Raw genomic sequence first — 20,256 nt, forward strand, 5'->3', positions numbered from 1 at the left:
TGACAATAAGTCATAAAGAATGGAAGCCAGAGGACAATGAAAGGAAAATGCCAATCTAAAATTATATGCCCAGCAAAAAGAAATATTTATCAAAACCATAGGTGATCACTAAAAAAGTACTGAATATAAGCAATGGCTGTTAACATCACAAAAATACAGACAACCAAACGTTACATGCCACATAGGCAAAAATACACCACTACCTATTAAGTTTACTTCTTAAAAAAAACTGAATTTGATAAAAATATCCAGATCAGAAGTCAGCAAACCTTTTCTTTAAAAGAACAGAGCATAAATATTTTAGGCTTGCCAGCCATACAGTCTCTGTCGCAACTACTCAGCTCTACCACTGCTGCACATAAGCAGCTACAGACAATATATAAATGAATAAGTGTGATGTATTCCAATAAATATTTATGAAAACAAGGAAAGCTCAGATTTGACCCACAAACTGTAGTTTGCTGACCCTTATTCTAGATCTAACTTTCAACCTACAGAAAATACAGGGAACAGAAAACATGTCAAATGATACCATAGAGATTAGATTATTTAATTTTCAGTTAGAAAATCCACATTGTGGAAAATCATTTGGGACTAATAAACTACCTTTTACAACAAATAAATCACAAAGTTAAATAAAGAAAAGGTGTAAGGAGAACTTAAAAGAGTCTTAAGAGACTATTAACCAAGTGCAATATGTGGACTCAATAGGAGAATGGAAACAGCAGAAGAAAAGTCATTGAAGTTGAAGATACATCAATAGAAATTAACAAATCTAATCAACAGAGAAAAATAATTGGGAAAAAAAGGTCTAACGTTGATACTTACAGATTCACAACAGAAAAGAAGAGTGTAATACAGAATAAAAAATTTTTTGAAGAATAAAGGCCGAAAACATCCCAATTTGGCAAACGACATGAGTTAAGGGTAAGTGAACCCCACATAGAAAAAGCACAAAGAAATCCCAGCACATCATAAGCAAACTGCTAAAAACTAAAAGACAAAGAAAAAATTTTGAAAGCATCCAGAGAAATGACTAATTACTTATAGAAACACAACAATTTAAATGACTGCAGATTTCTCATCAGAAACTATGGAGGTCAGAAAGAAGTGACATAACATTTTTAAAGTACTGAAAGAAAACAACAGTTAATTAAGAATTCTATATTCAGCAAAAACATCTCTCAGGAATGAAGGTAAAATAAAGATATTCTCAGATGAAGGAATACTAAGAAAATCTCTTGCCAGGAAACCCTCTCTAAAATAATTCCTAAAGAAAGTTCTTTAGACAGAAGGGAAATAATACCAAAAAAAGGAAGATCAGAAATGAAGGAAGAGCAACGAGAGTAAATACTTGGGTGAACACAATTAACTATTATTCTCCTACTGAGTTCTTTAAAAGATCTTTAATGTGTGAAAGGAAAAATTACAGCATTATCTGATAGGACTTTCAATGTACATAAAGCTAATATGTAAGACAACTACAATACAAGGGCAGAAAGATAAAAAATCCATATGTGATAAGGTTTTCCACATGCCACTTGAAATGGTAAAACATTGATTCTAAGTAGACTGTGAAAAGTATGTATATTGTAATCCATACAGCAACCAATAATAAAAAAGCCATACAAAGACATATATATAAATAGATATATCTAATTAAAATGGAATTCTAAAAAATGTTCAAATAAACCAAAAGCAGTAGGAAAGAAGAAAGGAAAGAATGAAAAACAGAGGTAACAAAGAGAAAACAAATAATAAAATGGTAGACCAAATCCAAACATGAATACTTACATGAAATGTAAATGTCCTAAATACACCAACTAAAGGATAGAGATTGTTAGAACAGATAAAAAACACGACCCAACTATACGATGGCTACAAGAAACTCACTTCAAATATAATGATATAGGCAAAATAAAGAAAAGTAAAAGAACAGAAAAAGATAAACCATGAAAAAACTAATAAAAAAATTTGAACTTCACACTCACCAGGATGGCTATAATCAAAAAGACAGATAATAAAAAGTGCTGGTGAGAATATGGAGAAACCAAAACACTCATACAGTGCTGGTGGCAATGTATAATGGTTTCACCACCATGAGCAACAGTCTTGTAATTTCTCAAAAGGTTACACATAGAGTAACAATACAACCCTATGTATATAACCAAGAGAAATGAAAATATATATCCACACAAAAATTGTACACAAATTTTCACAGCAGCATTTTTTATAATCCAAAAAGTAGAAACAACCTAAATGTCCATCCATTGATGAATGGATAAACAAAACGTGATATATCCATACAATGGAATATTATTTGGCCCAAAAAAAGAATGAAATATTGATACATGCTACAACATGGATGAACTTTGAGAACATCATGAGAAGTGAAAAAAGTCAGACACAAAAGGCTACCAGGCTACCGACTGATGATTCCATTTACATGAAATGTCCAGAACAGACAAATCCACAGACACAGAAAGCAGATTAGTAGTTGCCAGGAGCTGAAGGGAGAAAGGAACGGGGAGTGAACAATAATAGGTACAGGGTTTCTTCTTGGAGTGACAAAAATCTTCTGGAATTAAGAAAGTGGTGATGGTTGTACAAATTTGTGAATATACTAAAAACCACTTTAAAAGGGTAAATTTTATGGTATATGAATTATATCTCAATTTTAAAAAAAGCTGAAGTGGCTTTATTATTATCATCGAAGTCAAATTCAAAGCACAGAAACTACCAATGTTCAAGAGGTACACTGTACAATAATAGAAGAGTCAATTCATCAATACACACACACACACAAAATCCTAAATGTGTATGCTCCTAACAAGAGAGCCTCAAAGCACATGTAGCAAAAACTGAAGGAAATGAAAAGAAAAATAGATAAATCCACAATTACAGTCTGACACTTCAACACGCCTATCTACAAAATTAAGAGAACCAGTAGATAGAAAATCAGCAAAGATATAGAACTGAATAATACCATCAAACAAATGGGTCTAGTTAACATTCATAGAACACTCCACCCAATAACAGCAGAACAAATATTTTTTTAAGTGCACATGAAACATTCAAGATGGACTATATTCTGGGTCATAAAACAAACCTTAATAAATTTAAAAGAATTGAAATCATACAAAGTATGTTCTCTGACCATAATCAAATTAGACTAAAAGTCAGTTAACAGAAAGATAAGAGAAAAATCCCCAACATTTGGAAATTAAACAACAGAATTCTAACTAATGCATGGATCAAAGAGGAAAATGAGACAATATTTTGTACTGAATTAAAATAAAAATACAACATCAAAATTTGTGGGGTGCATCAGAGCTTACAGGAATATTCACAACATTTATATGATTAAATGTTTATATTGAAATGAAGAAACGTCTCATTTCAATAACCTAAGCTTCTACCTTAAGAAGCTAGGAAAAAAAGCAAAAATAAAGTAAAAGCAAACAGAATGAAAAAATAATGAAAATAAGAGTAGAACTCAATGAAAACAAAAGCTGGTTTTTAGATAGGATACAAAAAATAAATCTCTAGCATCACTGTCAAAGAAAAAAAGAGAAGATACTAGTTACTAAAATTAGGAATGAACAAGGGAACTATCACTACAGATCCCATAGACACTACAGGGACAATAAGAGAATACTATGCAGAACTCTATATATACAAATTCAAAATGGACCAACTCCTCAAAAACCAAAAACCATGCAAACTCACTCAAATGAAATAAACAACCTAAAGAGGACTGTGACTATTAAATTTTTTTTTTTTTTTGTGAGGAAGATCAGCCCTGAGCTAACATCCATGCCGATCCTCCTCTTTTTGCTGAGGAAGACCGGCTCTGAGCTAACATCTACTGCCAATCCTCCTCCTTTCTTTTTCCCCCCAAAGCCCCAGTAGATAGTTGTATGTCATAGTTGCACATCCTTCTAGTCGCTGTATGTGGGACGCAGCCTCAGCATGGCTGGAGAAGCGGTGTGTCAGTGCTTGCCCGGGATCCGAACCCAGGCCGCCAGTAGCGGAGCGCACCCGCTTAACCACTTAAGCCACGGGGCCGGCCCTATTAAAAAAATTTAATTCATACTTAAAACCTCCAGAAAAGAAATCTCCAGGTTAAATGGTTTCATTGTGAATTCTACCAAATATTCAAGAAGAAATAACACTAATTCTACACAATCTCTTCAAATGAGAGAATGCTTCCCAACTCATTTTACAAGGCCAGCCATGCCCTGAAGCTAAAACCAAATAAAGACAGTACAAGAAAGAAGACTACAGACCAACATCCCTCAAAAACATAGACGTAAAAGTTCCCAACAAAATATTAATAAATTGAATCCAGCAATATAGAAACAGAATTATACACTGTGACCAACTGGGGCTTACTCCAGGAATGCAGTGCTTATACAATATCTGAAAATCAATCAACATAACTCACCATATTAACAGTCTAAAGAAGAAAAACCTCATGATTATATCATTGATGCAAAAAAATTCTTTTTTTTTTTCACAAAATTCAACATCCATTCTAGAAATAGAAGAGAACTTCTTCAACTTGATAAATAGTGTCTAAAAAAATCCTACAGCTAACATCATACTTAATGGTGAAAAACTGAAGACTTTCCCCCTAAAATCAGAACAAGGCAGAAATGTCCCATCACTACTCCTAGTCAATATTATATTGGAAGACCTATCTAGTATAATTAGGCCAAAAAAAAAAAAAAAAAAAAACAAAACGCATACAAAAATGGAAAGGAAGAAACAGAACTGCCCCGATTCACAAATGACATGATTGCTACATAGAAAATCCCAGGAAATTCACCAAAAAACTCTTAGAACTAATAAAATGCAAGATTGCAGGATACAAGGGCAACACACAAAAATCAACCATATTTCTAGCAATAACAATTGGAAACTGAACTTCAAAAAGCAATACCAGGGGCCGGCCCCATGGCTTAGCAGTTAAGTGCACACGCTCTGCTACTGGTGGCCCAGGTTGGGATCCGGGCGTGCACCAACGCACCGCTTGTCCAGCCATGCTGAGGCCGCGTCCCACATACAGCAACTAGAAGGATGTGCAACTATGACATACAACTATCTACTGGGGCTTTGGGGAGAAAAAGGGAAAAAAAGGAGGAGGACTGGCAATAGAGTTAGCTCAGGGCGGGTCTTCCTCAGCAAAAAGAGGAGGATCGGCATGGATGTTAGTTCAGGGCTGATCTTCCCCACCAAAAAAAAAAGCAATACCACTTAAAATACCCACCCCCAAAAGAAATAATAGGTATAAGTCTTAAATATATGTACAAAATCTATATTATGAAAACTAAAAAATACTGACAAAAGAAATCAAGGAAGACCTAAATAAATGAAGAGACATATCATGTTCATAGATTGGAAGACTCAAGATAGTAAAGATGTCAATTCTCCTCAAATTATAGATTTAGCTCAATTCCAATCAAATTTTCAGCATAGATTCTTTTGTAGATACATACAAATTGATTCAAACATTTATTTGGAAAGGTAAAGGAACTAGAACAGCCAAAACAACATTTGAAAAAGAAGAATAAAGTTGAAAGAATCATACTATCCAACTTTTAAGATTTACTAAAAAACAACATTAATCAAGACAGTGTGGTGTTGGCAACGAGACATCAGTAAAACAGAATAGAGAACGCAGAAATAAATTCACACAAATATGGCCAACTGATTTTTGACAAAGCCGAAAAGGCAATTCAATGAAGAAAGGATAGTCTTTTCAACAAATGGTATTGCAACAAATAGACACCTATACGCAAAAAAAAGAATCTCAAACTAAACCTCACATCTTAAAAAATTAATTCAAAAGGATTAAAGGAGTCAATTTCAATTCAAATTCAAAAGGATAATTAGGGCCGGCCCCGTGGCTTAGCGGTTAAGTGCACGCGCTCTGTTACTGGCAGCCCGGGTTCGGATCCTGGGCTCGCACCTATGCATCGCTTCTCCGGCCATGCTGAGGCCGCGTCCCACATACAGCAACTAGAAGGATGTGCAACTACGACATACAACTATCTACTGGGGCATTGGGGAAAAAAAAGGAGAAGGATTGGCAATAGATGTTAGCTCAGAGCCGGTCTTCCTCAGCAAAAAGCGGAGGATTAGCATAGATGTTAGCTCAGGGCTGATCTTCCTCACAAAAAAAAAAAAAAAAGGATAATTAAAACAAAAATTAATTCGAAAAAGATCATAAATCCAAATGTAAACTATAAAACTTTTAGGGGGAAGAAAGGAGAAAGGGGACTCGGCAACAAGCTATTAAACATGACGCCAAAACCACAACACATAAAAGAAAAACTCAATAAACTGGACCTGATCAAAATTATAAACTTTTGCTCTAAACTTTTAGTTTTCATCTATTATAGAGGATGAAAAGAGAAGCTAAAGACTGGGAGAAAACATCTGCAATCACATATCAGAGAAAAGACTTGCATCCAGAATATATAAAGAACCCTCAAAAGTCAACAGTAGGGGCCAGCCTGGTGGCACAAGCGGTTAAGTGAGTGTGCTCCGCTGCGGCAGCCCGGGGTTTGCCGGTTGGGATCCCGGGCGTGCACCGACAAACTGCTTGGCAAGCCATGCTGTGGCGGTGTCCCATATAAAGTGGAGGAAGATGGGCATGGATGTCAGCCCAGGGCCAGCCTTCCTCAGCAAAAAATGAGGAGGATTACCAGATATTAGCTCAGGTCTGATCTTCCTCACAAAAAAAAAAAAAAAGAAAGAAAACATGTTCAACATCATTAGCCATTAGGGAAATACAAACTAAAACCATGATTAGATGCCACTACATACATATTAGAATCGCTAAAATAGAAAAAAACTGACAATTCCAAATGCCAGCAAGGATATAGACCAACTAGAACTAGCACGCATTGTTCATGCACGTAAAATACAAATGCAAAATGATGTGATCACTCAGAAAAATGGCCTCGAAGTTTCTAACAATGTTAAACGTACATTTACACTAGAGAAATTAAACACGTTCACACAAAAACATATACACAAATGTTTATAGCAGCTTTATTCATAACTGCCAAAAATGAGCAACAACCCAAATGTCCTTCAACAAGAAAATGGATAAAGTGTGTGTTATATCCATACAACAGAATGCGTCTCAGCAGTAAAAAGGAATGACTACTGATAGACGCAAAAATGTGGATGAACCTCAAAAGCACTATGCTGAGCAAAAGAAAGTAGTCTCAACAGATTATACACTGCATGATTCTACTTTATAGGACATTCTCAAAACACAAAACTAGTGATGGAGAACAGATGAGTGGCTACCTAGGGGAAAGGGTGTGGCTACATAGGATGGCATGGGAGAGTTTTCTGGATAGAACTATTCTGCCTCCTGACTGTGATGGTGATTACATGAATCTCTACATGTGTTAAAATTCATAGAACTGTATGCAAAACAGAGTCAATTTTATAATATGTTAATTTTTTTCAGTTTAACAGGAAATTATGAACAACTTCATGTCAATAAAATTTAAAAATTTAAAAATTATTAACCCTGTGGCCTAGTGGCTAAGTTCGGTGCACCCCGCTTCAGTGGCCCGGGGTTGGTTCCCAGGCACGGACCTACACGACTCCTCTGTCAGTGGCCATGCAGTGGTGGTGGCTCACATACAAAAACAGAAAGATTGGCAGGGGATATTAGCTCTCAGCAAATAAATAAATAAATAAAGTGCAGACTCGATACCATTTATATCAAGTTAAAAATAGGCAAAACTCAATGTAGTGGAGAAAGGATAATCTTTTCAACAAATGATGGATGGAACAATTCAACATTCATATGCAAGAAAAGATCTCAAACAGTATTTCAAACCTTATACAAAAATTAACTTAAAACGAATCATAGATCTAAATGTAAAAGGTAGAACTTGAAAACTTTTAGAAGAAAACATAAAAGATCTATGTGACTTTGAGTTAGGCAAAGAATTCTTTAATATGACAACAAAAGCATAATCCATATGAGAAAAAATTAATAAATTTGACTTCATCAAAGTCAAGAATGTCTGCTCTTCAGAAGATACTGTTGGGAGAATGAAAAAACAAGCCAAAGAATGGAAGAAAACATTTGCAAATGACATACCTGACAAAGAACTTATATCCAGAATACATAAAGAATCCTCAAATCTTAACAATAAATAAACAACTCAATTTAAAAACAGGCAAAGGATTTGAACACACACACACACACACACAAACATTTCACCAACAAGATATCTGGATGGCAAATAAGCATATGAAAAGGTGCTCAACATCATTAATCATTAGGGAAATGCTAATTAAAACCACAATGAGAAACCAGTACAGCTAATAACAAAAACAGCCTACTGTATGATGATAGAAGTCAAAACAGTGGTTACCATTAGAAGGGAATGAGCAAGAGGGGGCACAAGGGGACTTCTATGGTGCTAACAATGTTTTATTTCTTGATCAGGTTGGTGAGTTACACAGAGGTGTCCATTTTGTAAAAGCTGTACACTTATGACCTGCTTACTTTTCTATATGTATATTATACTTCATTTAAATAAGTTCACATTAAAAAAGAAAAAAACTTCCCATAAGTAACTCCCTATCCAGGTGGCTTCGCCAGTGAATTCTACCAAACAATTAAGGTAGAAAAAAACCAATCATCAACAAACTCTTTCAAAAAACAGATTCTCATTTAATGATGCCAGCATAACCTGATACCAAAACTTGACAAGGACACTACAAAAAAGGAAAATTACAGGACAATTCCTCTCATGGACAAAGTTGCAAAAATCCTACACAAAATATTAACACACTGAATCCAGTAATATACATAAATTGGGTTTATTTCAAGAGCGCATTTAACATTTGAAAGTGACCAATGTAATTCACCAACATGAATAGACTAAAAGAGAAAATTTACATTATTATTTCAATAGCTACAGGAAAAAAATTTGATAAACAACAAGATTCATGAGAAACACACACACTTAGCAAGGCAGGAATAGGAGGAAACTTGCTTAATCTGATAAGAGTTATCTACAAAACAAACTTTCAAGCTAACATCATACCTAACAGCGAAATACTGAAAGCATTCTTTGAAAAGGGGAAAAAAGACAAGGATGCCTTCTGTCACCACTTCTTTTCAACATTCTACTGGAGGTCCTAGACAGCATAATAAGGGGGGGAAGTTATTAAGGATTAGAAAGGAAGAAATAAAACTATCATTTTTCAGTGTGCATAACTGTATATGTAGAAAATCTAAAAGAATCTACAGTTATTTTTTTTTTCCCCCCAAAGCCCCAGTGGATAGTTGTGTGTCGTAGCTGCACATCCTTCTAGTTGCTGTATGTGGGACTCGGCCTCAGGATGAACGGAGAAGTGGTGCCTCGATGCGCACCCGGGATCCGAACCCGGGCCACCAGCATCGCAGCGCGCGCACTTAACCACCAAGCCACAGGGCCGGCCCTATTTTTTTATTTTTTTCTTTTATTTTTTTTTTTTAGAATCTACAGTTAAACTACTAGTCTCAAAGGATAAATCATTAGCCTCTACAAGTAAACTATTAAAATCCAAAAGAATCTACAGGTATGGGCCGGCCCTGTGGCTTAGCGGTTAAGTGCACGCGCTCTGCTGCTGGCGGCCCGGGTTCGGATCCCGGGCACGCGCCAACTACCGCTTCTCCGGCCATGCTGAGGCTGCGTCCCACATACAGCAACTAGAAGGATGTGCAACTATGACATACAACTACCTACTGGGGCTTTGGGGGAAAAAACAAATAAATAAAATTAAAAAAAAAAAAAGAATCTACAGGTAAACAATCTTCAAACAAATAAATAAAACTGCAGTATAATCATACAAAGGAATCATACAGCAATGAAAACAAATAAACTACTGCTACATGCAACAACTTGAGTGAATCTCACAGAATGTTGAGTGAAAGACACTAAAAAGAACACATACTGAAGACTTCCATTTATATATTCAGAAACAGGCAAATTAATCTATGATGTTAAAACTCCTCATGGTTAGTGGATAGTGGTTAGAGAGGAAGGAGGGAGTAATTTAGAGAAGACTGGTAGGGAGTTCAAGGGGAGTTTCTAGAGTCTCTAATACTCTACTTCTTGACCAAGGCGATAGTTACACAGGTGTGTTCACTTTGTGGTAATTCATTGAGCCATACTCTTGATTTCTGTACTTTAATGTGCATATGCTATACCTCAACATTTTTTAAAAGTTCATTACAAATTTTCTGAATCATATTCCACTGCTTAAAACATTTTAATGGCTCCTGATACCCTAAAAGTAAAATCTAAGCTCTTAGGCAAGGCATAATACGATATGGCTCCTACATTTTAATCCTCATCTCTCTCCATCCCACACACACATTTGATGTTCTAATTTACCAAATTATTTACAGGCCCAGTACATACTATGCTGCTTCAAATCTTCACGCCTTTCAATATTGTTTCCAGCGCTTGAAATTCTCTCCCTCTTTACACTCCACCCACACTCACAGCCTGCCCCTGCAATTTCCACCCAACTTGGGTATTAGCTCCTCCAAGACCCCTCCTATCCCTCTTCCCCCAAGTTAATCACTCCCTTTTCCGTACTCAGTATATCTATTGTTGCACACATCAAGCTACAGCATTAACTGTTTATCTATGTCAGTCCATCTTCTATTATACTGTGAACAACTCAGGCATAAGGTCTAAATTTTCCTGTTGCCAGTGCCTAGCACAAGGCTTGGCACATGATAATCAATAAATTTCACTGTTATGTATGTACCTTCACAAATTAAGACAGTAAAACATCTAGAATGAAGCCTAAGTCTTATACTTCCCCCACAGCACACGGCACAGCAATGAACACGCTATAGGCTCACAAGAGTGATGGTTTAGCTAGTAGAAGAACCTGTTCCAAAACTCAGTTCCATGAACAAAATGCTCTTTTCAAACCACATCCTCACCTAAGATAAGGTACACATGTCCTACTGGAAGTGCAAAAAGTCATCTTCCTTTTATACACATAGATTTCTGGAGTTCTGAGCTAGAAGAAACCAACAGAGATCATCTAGTCAAAATCTTTAGGAAAGAACTGAAAAAAGAGTGGCTTGCTCAAGGACAAAGATACAGCCAGAAGGGTCAAGACTAGAAGCCAGATTCCCTGGCTTCTCATTTAGTGTTTCTCACAGTCCATGCAGCCTCCTTTTTGTACCATGTGACTTCTCAAAGTAAGAGGTATGATTGCTTTACTACTTTAATTTAGATAGTTAGTATTCTCAATTGCATGATTTTTTTAAATTTTCATTTTAAAATTTCACTCTAACACATGAATACTAAAAGTACCAACAAGTTCAACCAGGAAAACACCATTTCCAGTTCCAATATCAAGCACAGAAGCATCCAATGGAATCTTGTGTTTTTGCATCCACCTTATTAGTCGGTTCATACTCTCTTCTCCAAACCTATTAGAAACAGAGAACCAGTTAATCAAATAACAGGTGGATATAGAGCAAAAGTTACAACTATATTCCATTTAAGCAGCTTATTCAATGTACTCAAGTCTTTTTTGAAAGTAAGAAGTGATATCTCTCACTGCTTAAGCTTCATCTCTACTATTATTTAGGAGAAAATACCTCCACGAACAGAACAGAATAGATAAAGTTGGTATGTTACCTATTGTTTCTCTACATCAGCATTAACACTTGTACACGGTCATGGCTCAAAATTTTATTGCTTATTGAAAAAGGACAATTTCCTAATTGAAAAAGAGTAATTTCCTAATACTCTCATTGAATTTAAATCTGCGCCATTAGAAGAGAGAAAAGAGTGAGATTCTTTAAATCTACTCACTAAAGCCAGAATCAGCCCAAGGTTCCCAAGATTTTTAGGCTGTCTTTCTTTGGGACAAGCAACGAAAAGATACATACATACATACATACACACACACACACACACACACACACACACAATCCTCTGCATCATAATTCCACTATTTTTTCTAACTCACCATATTTCTCCTGTATCTCCATATTCTTGGAAAGTTTTCAGTTCTCTCTCATAGACAGCATCCCAACTATATAAATAATCAAATGCAAAGCAAGATTCTTGAATTAAACTATATTAGGAACTAAATGTATGTTTCTAATACATTACAAAGATATTTATGACAGTTTAAAACTATTAGTGTTATCAATAAGTGCACATAGCTCAATCTCTTAACATCCTTGTGTTGAAAGAATGAAAGACAGAATAAGTTTGTCCATATAAAGCAATTAGAACAACACCCAACACATAAAAAATGTTATGTTTTCGCTTTAAAAAATTTTTGAGGGGTCAGCCCCATGGCTTAGCGGTTAAGTGCCCACGCTCCACTACTGGCGGCACCGACACACCGCTTGTCCAGCCATGCTGAGGCCGTGTCCCACATACAGCAACTAGAAGGATGTGCAACTATGACATACAACTATCTACTGGGGCTTTGGGGAGAAAAAGGGGAAAGACAGGGATGAGGATCGGCAATAGATGTTAGTTCAGGGCCCGTCTTCCTCAGCAAAAACAGGATTGGCATGGATGTTAGCTCAGGGCTGATCTTCCTCACACACACACACAAAAAAAAAGTGTTTGAAGTATTTGTCCAAGGATCCCTAAATCCCAAACACAAGTTCAAAACTTGACTATACAGGCATAGGGTCACGACAGCACACTTCAGTCTAAAATGTGCAGAGACAGGGTTTTCTACCAATACAGTGGTTGCTCACAATGGAACTCACCGAAGATAAGTTCTGCTTAAAGGTTAAGCTTTCAGTTTAAGATTTACTCTTATTTCTATTAAGTACAGTTCCCCCTCCCCCATCACTTGCCTTCCTTTCCCACCTCATCTCTCCAGAATCCCTGCTCCTCTCACCCCTCCAAGTTACAGCTCATCCTTACCTTTCCGCCATAGTTATTCATTCATCCACCTATTAATTCATTAAATAATTACTGAGCTTTTGTTTTAGGTCAGATCATTTTCGCCTACCCCAAGATGCCCCACTATCTCCTCTCTCCCTCCTCGGATCATCCTCCACTCCCACTCCTTCCAGATCCCATATCCCTACCCTCGTCGTCTTAGCCTTTTCAGCCCCTGGGCCCGGCAGTTTTCCCCCCAGGCCTCTTAACCCTCGCCCACCAGCCCTATTCGTCGGCTCTGCCCTCTCTCCCTTTCCCCAAGCCCGCCCCTCAGGTTCAAGACCCCTAAAAGGCATCCTCAAGAGCCTCAGAGCCCGTCCCGCACCCCACGAGCCCCTTAGACGTCAACCCCTTGAAACGCCTCCTTACCACCCCCATAGCGGCCCCTCGAGATTTTATCGCTTCAGTGCCCCTTCCCCTCGCCCAAGACGGCCCTTTAGGCTTCCTCCCGTCACGCCCCCAAGGCCCTCCCCATCTCCGTCCCCTCCCGGGGCCCAGTCCGGGCACCGCCGCTCGCCCTCCGCTGCCCTACGCCACACTCACTGCTCTCGGGTCCCCAGCGCCGACGGGACGAAGCCATCCGCTCCAGGACTGTCCCCTCCGACCCGCGCCTCGGTCCCAGCGCCGCCGCCGCCGCTACCGTCGGCGCCCGCGCTCATCCCGCTCCGCGCCCCGGACGGCCGTTGGGGCCGCCATAGAGACGTGGCGCGGACAGAGCGGACGTGCGGGTTGGCGCCTCTAGGCGGCAGGAGGCGGCCCTCTCTACTGCTCCCGGCCCAGTGCGGGGTCCGCCGTCCTTATGCGCTTCTACCCGCTCTGCCTGAGTCCTAAGTCGGGGGTCCGAAGCTCAGGCATGGGCCGGGCTGGGCCTCGCCTCCCTCCCCCGCCCCTCCAGCCACCGTATGATGAACCTCCTTCCTCGAGGTGACTGTCTAAGCGCCACTATATTTGGGAACGGCTGCTTATAGGGGACTAGTCAAGGTACTGCATTTTGGAAGCCTGACGGTGGGGAAGCCACACTAAATACCTAAAGCTGACACTGCTCAACCCAAACGCACAAATCACCTCATCTCTCCACGTCGTGGGCAGATCTGGGAAGCATTATTTGGCTTTCCGGGCGAAGACTAATTCCGTTTGTGGCTGGGATTCTGCCTTGAACATAGCATTCTGGCCTCTTCTGACTTGACGTCACGGGTGGACATGGGAATTTATGCCCAGAGAAATGAACGCCCTATACCCCGCCCCGCAATATGCCAATCAGGAGGATCAGAGTGTTGTGGAAGAAAGAGTGCTAAGTGAGAGTCAAGGGGCCCGATACTGTCTCAGCTCTGCCCCTAACCCAGCATGTGGCCCTGTCCAAGACTCCTAACTTGGTGTGTCTCCTCACCTGTACCGCGTGGAAATAGATGGTGACTTGTGCCATGAGATGGAGCCCAACCAGTGAACGTGAGATTCATCTGTCTCTTGGTCTGAGTGCTGTTGGTGGTTCTGCAGTATAATGTGGGAGAACTTATGGGCCAAACGTCTGGGGGTTTCTGTAGCAGCACTGAAATACTGGTAGTCCATTGTCCTAGGCAAGGATCTCAAAGGCCCCTAGCAAGCCTGCCTTCCAACCAAAAAGAATGTTTCCTAGGCCACGTTTCTGTTGACTCTGCAGACGGAAGCCCAATAACAAGTTCCTAGAGGTAAACAGCAACAACGGTTGCCTCTCCAGCTCACAGAAATCCTGATTAGGACGGAATGTGCATCTTCTCCTAAGAAGATGTTCCAAGATTGTCAGGCAGCCACTGGTGATAGAACAGGTAAAAGACAGATGGGAATCCATGTGCATAGTGATTAAAGAACTCAAGAGAGAGCGTAAGTAACCTTATTACAGAGTAATAAAACCACCAGATGCCACAGCCCATTAGTGCTGCCCTGGGCGATTGGTTGTTTTGATCTTCTTGAGACTCTAGATGCTAGGGAAAGCAAGCTTGAATGTGACTGAGTAGTTCTTAAAAAGTTTTACGTTCTAATTAAGAAGCACGCATGAAAGATAAGGCCCTCTTCAATCTGATGTCTTGCCAACACTTAAGATGTTTTTGCTATGTGTGATGAATGCTATAAACAGCTGTTGGTATGGAGCCCTGGAAAAACCCACCGTTTATACGGAGTTCCTTCTCTGGCTCCAGGATTACTCTGGCTGTTTAGTCCTGAAGGCTGTGTGGGGTAGCACCCCTGATCACCCAGGGCTACGGGATTCTTGGTTGGGGTTGGAGAAGCTCAATCCTAGCAGAGCTGCCCATCACCAGGGAGAAGCTGGAATGTGCCTAGGAACACAGTCCCTCCCACCGGGTACCTGTTAACATGAGGCAGGAGGGAGGCTCTGTGAGTGCTCTAGGTTGCCTGTCTCCCTCTCACTCTGCCAGTCCCTGCAGCCTGGAACCCTGCTCACCTACAACTTTTCTGAAACTGGTCTTTCAGGACTCCTCAAATGCTTCCCAATTGGAAAACCAGGAGTCATGTTCCAGGCTTTACGTCCTTGATCCTCTGTATGGGTCAACACCACTCAGCACACTTCTGAAAAACCCCTCCTTGTTTTCTCAACACCGCTTGCTCTTGTGAACCTTTAAAAAAGGGGGCAAGGCACCCAGCTCTGGAGTTGGACTGCTAGGTTTTGAGCCCTGGCCTTCCCGTGTGTGACCCTGGGCAAGTTCCTTAGCTTCTCAGGGCCTTAGTTTGCCCATCCTTATAACAAGGATGATAATAGCACCTATGGCATATGGCAGCTGTAGAGATTAAATGAGATAATTCCTGTAAAATCCTACGTGCCTGATACATGGCAAATGCTCAATAAATGCTAGCTCAGTTTCTTCAGTTATAAAATGGAGTTTATGGGGCCGGCCCAGTGGCTTAGCGGTTAAGTGCGTGCGCTCTGCTGCTGGCGGCCCGGGTTCGGGTCCCGGGCGTGCACCAACGCACTGCTTCTCCAGCCATGCTGAGGCCGTGTCCCACATGCAGCAGCTGGGGGGATGTGCAGCTATGACATACAACTATCTACTGGGGCTTTGGGGGGAAAATAAATAAATAAATAAAATCTTTAAAAAAAAAAATAAAATAAAATGGAGTTTAAAATGGGTCTACTTCAGAGGGTTGTTAGGAAGATTAAGTTAATACACTGTACATGTAAAGAGCTTAGAACAGAGCCTAGCAAATAGTCAGTGTTCAGTAAATGTTAGCTATCATTCTTATTATCAATGACTTCCAATTCCATCCTCTACCCCCAGCTCCAGACTTTTATTGCAGCCGCCTAGATGTCTCTTGTTACATTAAACTCAACCTGTTCAAAACCAAACTCTCTTGCACCCTCTTCTCCCCACCACCCATGCCTCCGAACCCTCTCTTCTCTGTGTTCTCCATTCATGTGGTCCCTGACCATCCTACTGTCACCCAAAGCAGAGCATCATCCTTCTCCTTCCCTCACCTTCCCCACCCAGCCCCTCTTGGAGTCCTCTTGGTCTCTGGGCTCAGGGGCATTTTTCCATCCTGTCACCACTGCTCTGCCTTCCTTTGGGCCACTTAAGCTCACGGCTCACTGGAGCCATTGCAGCAGCTTCCAAATAAACCTCACACAAGCCATTCAGCATGAGGCCCCTTCTCAGGTGCCAGCTATGCCCTGTTCCCCTCTCTTCCTCCAGAGAGGTGCCAAGACTCAGCCAGGTTTTCTCTCCTTCTGTGCCTGACACCACTCACTCCTTTCCTTTGCATTTTCTTGCCTGATCATGAACTATGGAGTCAAGCCAACTTGAACTTCAATCACAACTTAGTCTGTACCAGGTATGACCTTGAGTAAGTTACTTTTTGTGCATGTGTGTGAGGAAAATCGGCCCTGAGCTAACATCCATTGCCAATCTTCCTCTTTTTGCTGAGGAAGATTAGCCCTGAGCTAACATCCATGCCCATTTTCCTCTATTTTGTATATGGGACGCCGCCACAGCATGGCCTGATGAGCAGTGTGTAAGTCCATGCCTGGGATCCGAACCTGTGAACCCCGGGCTGCCGAAGCAGAGCATGCAAACTTAACCACTATGCCACTGGGCCAGCCCCTTGGGTAAGTTACTTAATTTAAACCTCCTAAGTCTCAGTTTCCTCAACTACAAAATGGGCATAATCCAAATGAAACTGGACTTCTTATTCCCACTTTGAGATTCATTATAGCAGAGTGAGGCATTTGCATGCATAATACACATGCAAAAATACATTGTTTTGATAGATATATATAAATGGAATCTTACCGTTTGCATTGTTTGCATCTTGCATTTTCACTTAACAATAGTGTGGTGATATACTTGAAGTCTTTTCTTGTCAACACCTATCAATCTCTTTTAGCTTTTAATCTACTTCATGATAATAGAAATTATGGCTAACATTCATGAAGCTGTCACTGTGTTAAGCACGTCCAATATATTATCTCATTTACTCCTAAAGATAGCCACATGAAGCAGATACTAGAGTTCTCATTTTACGGATGAGCAGACCAGGGCACAGAGAAGTTGCCCAAGGTCACACAGTGAGTGCTGGAGCTGAGACTGGACCCAAGCAATCTACTATAAAGCCTTCAAGCTTACCCACTACATGGATGTGCACTACCACTATAGTTGTTTTGCTGAAGGTTTTCATGAGGAAGGCAGTCAAGAGGAATTACATCGTGCCACACACAATACTAGATCCTAAAAATTCCTTATTCTCATCTCTCTCTCTCCCTCTAAAGTCCAGAATCTCACTGGAGCTACTCATTTTCCCCTCTTTCTTTCACCTTCTCCGTACAAACTCTGCCAGTCCATCTGGCTCTCTTTGCTCTCTCATCTCCTCCTGCATCCCAAATTGTTTCTTCAGTGGGCAACCCAAGGCACCTCATTATTAATAAGCTTACTCTTTTTATCAGCTTCTTCTATCTCCATCCCCCTCTTGCACCCTGTTGATAAAACAACCATCTTCTGTGGGGCCCTGCCCCTTTTTCATGCAACAGTCACTCAACAATCAGGTATTGGGCAATGTCTACATGCCAGGTATTATTCCAGATGATGGAGATACAACAGTAAGCAAATCAAAGATAAGTCCCTGTCTTCCTGAAGTTCAGAACATGCTAGTGGAAGGAGAGACAGTAGAATGGAAAAATAGGTAAAATAGAGATGATGTTAGCTGTTGACAGTGGTAAAGGGTAAAGTAAAGCAGGGAAGGAATATTGAGAATATTGGGTGAGGGTTGCAGTCCTGTAAGGGTGATAAGGGAAAGTTTCCCTGAGAGGGTGACATTGAGTGAAAACCTAAAAGAGATTGTCACAGGTTGTGTCCCCAGGGAAGCAGAGTCTAAGACTGAGATGAACATGGAAGAAGTTTATTAGGGAGTGCTCTCAGGATTACCACCTATTGGGGAAGAGAAAGAAGCAGGATTGGACAGAAGAAATAGTTGGGCTAGAGTACCATTACAACAGAGCATCAGCTAACACTCCCTCCCCACACAGGGCACTGTGAAGCTGGGATGACCTTTTGGAATTGCCCCAACTTGGAGTGAATGCGCTGGGCCTTTATTCATCTACATTGATCAGGCATTGAATGCTGGTTGCTCAGAAAAGGAGGATTGACTTTGGGCAATGAGACTGTCTTTCATTGAGGATGATTCCAGGAGAGGGCTGACAGCTGAGAGCTCTCAGCTGACAACCTCCCCAGCAGCTGGGATAATAATTCAATCAGTCCTGCAAGGGCAGGTCTGGGTTGCACATCACAGCATCTAGAGCAAAGATAAAGGAGTCAACTTTGCAGCTTTCTGGGAGAAGAGCTGTCCAGGCAAAGGGAACAGTAAGTGCAAAGGCCCTGAGGTAGAATGAGATGGGGATATCCAGAAGGCAGAAAGAAGATTGGTGTAGCTGAAGCAGAGTGAACAAAGGGGGCAGTAGCAGACCAGTAATAGGAGCCAGGTCATTATAAGTTTGGGGATTTGACCAAGAAGCAACATGATTTAAATTTAAGTTTTGGCATGACCATTTTTGCTGCTATGTTGAGAACAGATTTGGCAGGGAAGGGGTTAAAGCAGAAACTGGAACACACGATTTCTCAACCTCATCCCTTTGATGTTTTAGGTGGGATAATTCTTTGTTGTGAAGGGTTGTCCTATGCATTGTAGGATGTTTAGCAGCATCCTTGGCCTCTAACCACTAAATACCAATGGCACCTTCCCCCCAGTTATGACATCCAAAAATGTCTCCAGACATTGCCAAATGTCCCCTGAGGGGCAAAAGTGCCCCAGTTCAGACCCCTTGAGTTACAGGCTGTTACAGTGATCCAGGAGAGAGATGATGATGGCTTGGACCACCGTGATAGGTGTGCTGATGGTGAGTTGTAGGATCCTGGATATATTTTGAAGACTGTGCTGACTGATGAAAGGGGGGGTGTCAAGAATGATTCTAGGGGGCTGGCCCTGTGGCTTAGCGGTTAAGTGCACGCACTCTGCTACTGGCCGGCAGGGTTCAGATCCCAGGAGCGCACCGCTTGTCCAGCCATGCTGAGGCGGCGTCCCACATACAGCAACTGGAAGGATGTGCAACTACGACATACAACTATCTACTGGGGCTTTGGGGAGAAAAAGGGGGAAAAAAAAAAGAAGGATTGGCAATAGATGTTAGCTCAGGGCCAGTCTTTCTCAGCAAAAAGAGGAGGATTGGCATGGATGTTAGCTCAGGGCTGATCTCCCTCACAAAAAAAAGAATGATTCTAAAGTCATTGGCCTGCACAACTGTGAGAAAACGGCTCTGTGTGATGAGCTTGGAAAGAGTGTGGAAGAATGAGCTTTGTGGGAGATCAGGAGCCCAGTTTTGAACCTGAAGCATTGAACAAATTGAAGAATAATGATTAGAAAGGTTAGTTCCTTCACTGAGTTTCTTTTCCTAACTTTGTTATGGCTTATTTTCACTGTTATTTCTTATTTATGTTGTTTTCATCTTCTTTCCATGATTTTTCATTAAATTTGTGTTCGTTTGTAACAAGAATCCAATTGCTTCTTACCACCTCCACTGCTACCACCATTTCACTTCTAACCACCCCCAAGCCGCCGTCGTCCCGCGTCTGGATTATTGTGTTAGCCTCCCTTCCACCTCCCCCCTTCCCCGGCACTGTATTCTCCACATTGCAGGGGGAGTCTCATGTGAAAATTGAGACCACATCATGTTATTTCTATGTCAAACCCCAAACCGGACAATTGCCTGAATCATCTCACTCCTTTCATTCTTGAACACGGCAAATGTTGG

General features: G+C 40.7%; 1 protein-coding gene across 4 annotated transcripts in view; it reads right to left on the reverse strand.

Moving 5' to 3' along the window:
* EEF1AKMT2 (EEF1A lysine methyltransferase 2) overlaps positions 1-13,671 on the reverse strand; it is a 76,547-nt gene extending 62,876 nt beyond the window's left edge. For 3 of the 4 annotated variants that reach the window (XM_058544241.1, XM_058544243.1, XM_058544242.1), the window contains exons 1-3: positions 13,518-13,671; positions 12,034-12,099; positions 11,374-11,488 (exon numbers count right to left, since the gene is read on the reverse strand). In XM_058544241.1, coding sequence (XP_058400224.1) covers positions 11,374-11,488; positions 12,034-12,099; positions 13,518-13,633 — 297 coding nt within the window. In that variant the 5' untranslated portion in view covers positions 13,634-13,671. Of the gene's footprint in view, positions 1-11,369; positions 11,489-12,033; positions 12,100-13,517 lie in introns of those variants that run through there. The other variant, XM_058544244.1, reaches the window with a different exon arrangement.
* Positions 13,672-20,256: the final 6,585 nt, after the last annotated feature.

This window comes from Diceros bicornis, chromosome 6 (genome assembly GCF_020826845.1).
Source record: "Diceros bicornis minor isolate mBicDic1 chromosome 6, mDicBic1.mat.cur, whole genome shotgun sequence".
Taxonomy (NCBI): Eukaryota; Metazoa; Chordata; class Mammalia; order Perissodactyla; family Rhinocerotidae; genus Diceros; species Diceros bicornis.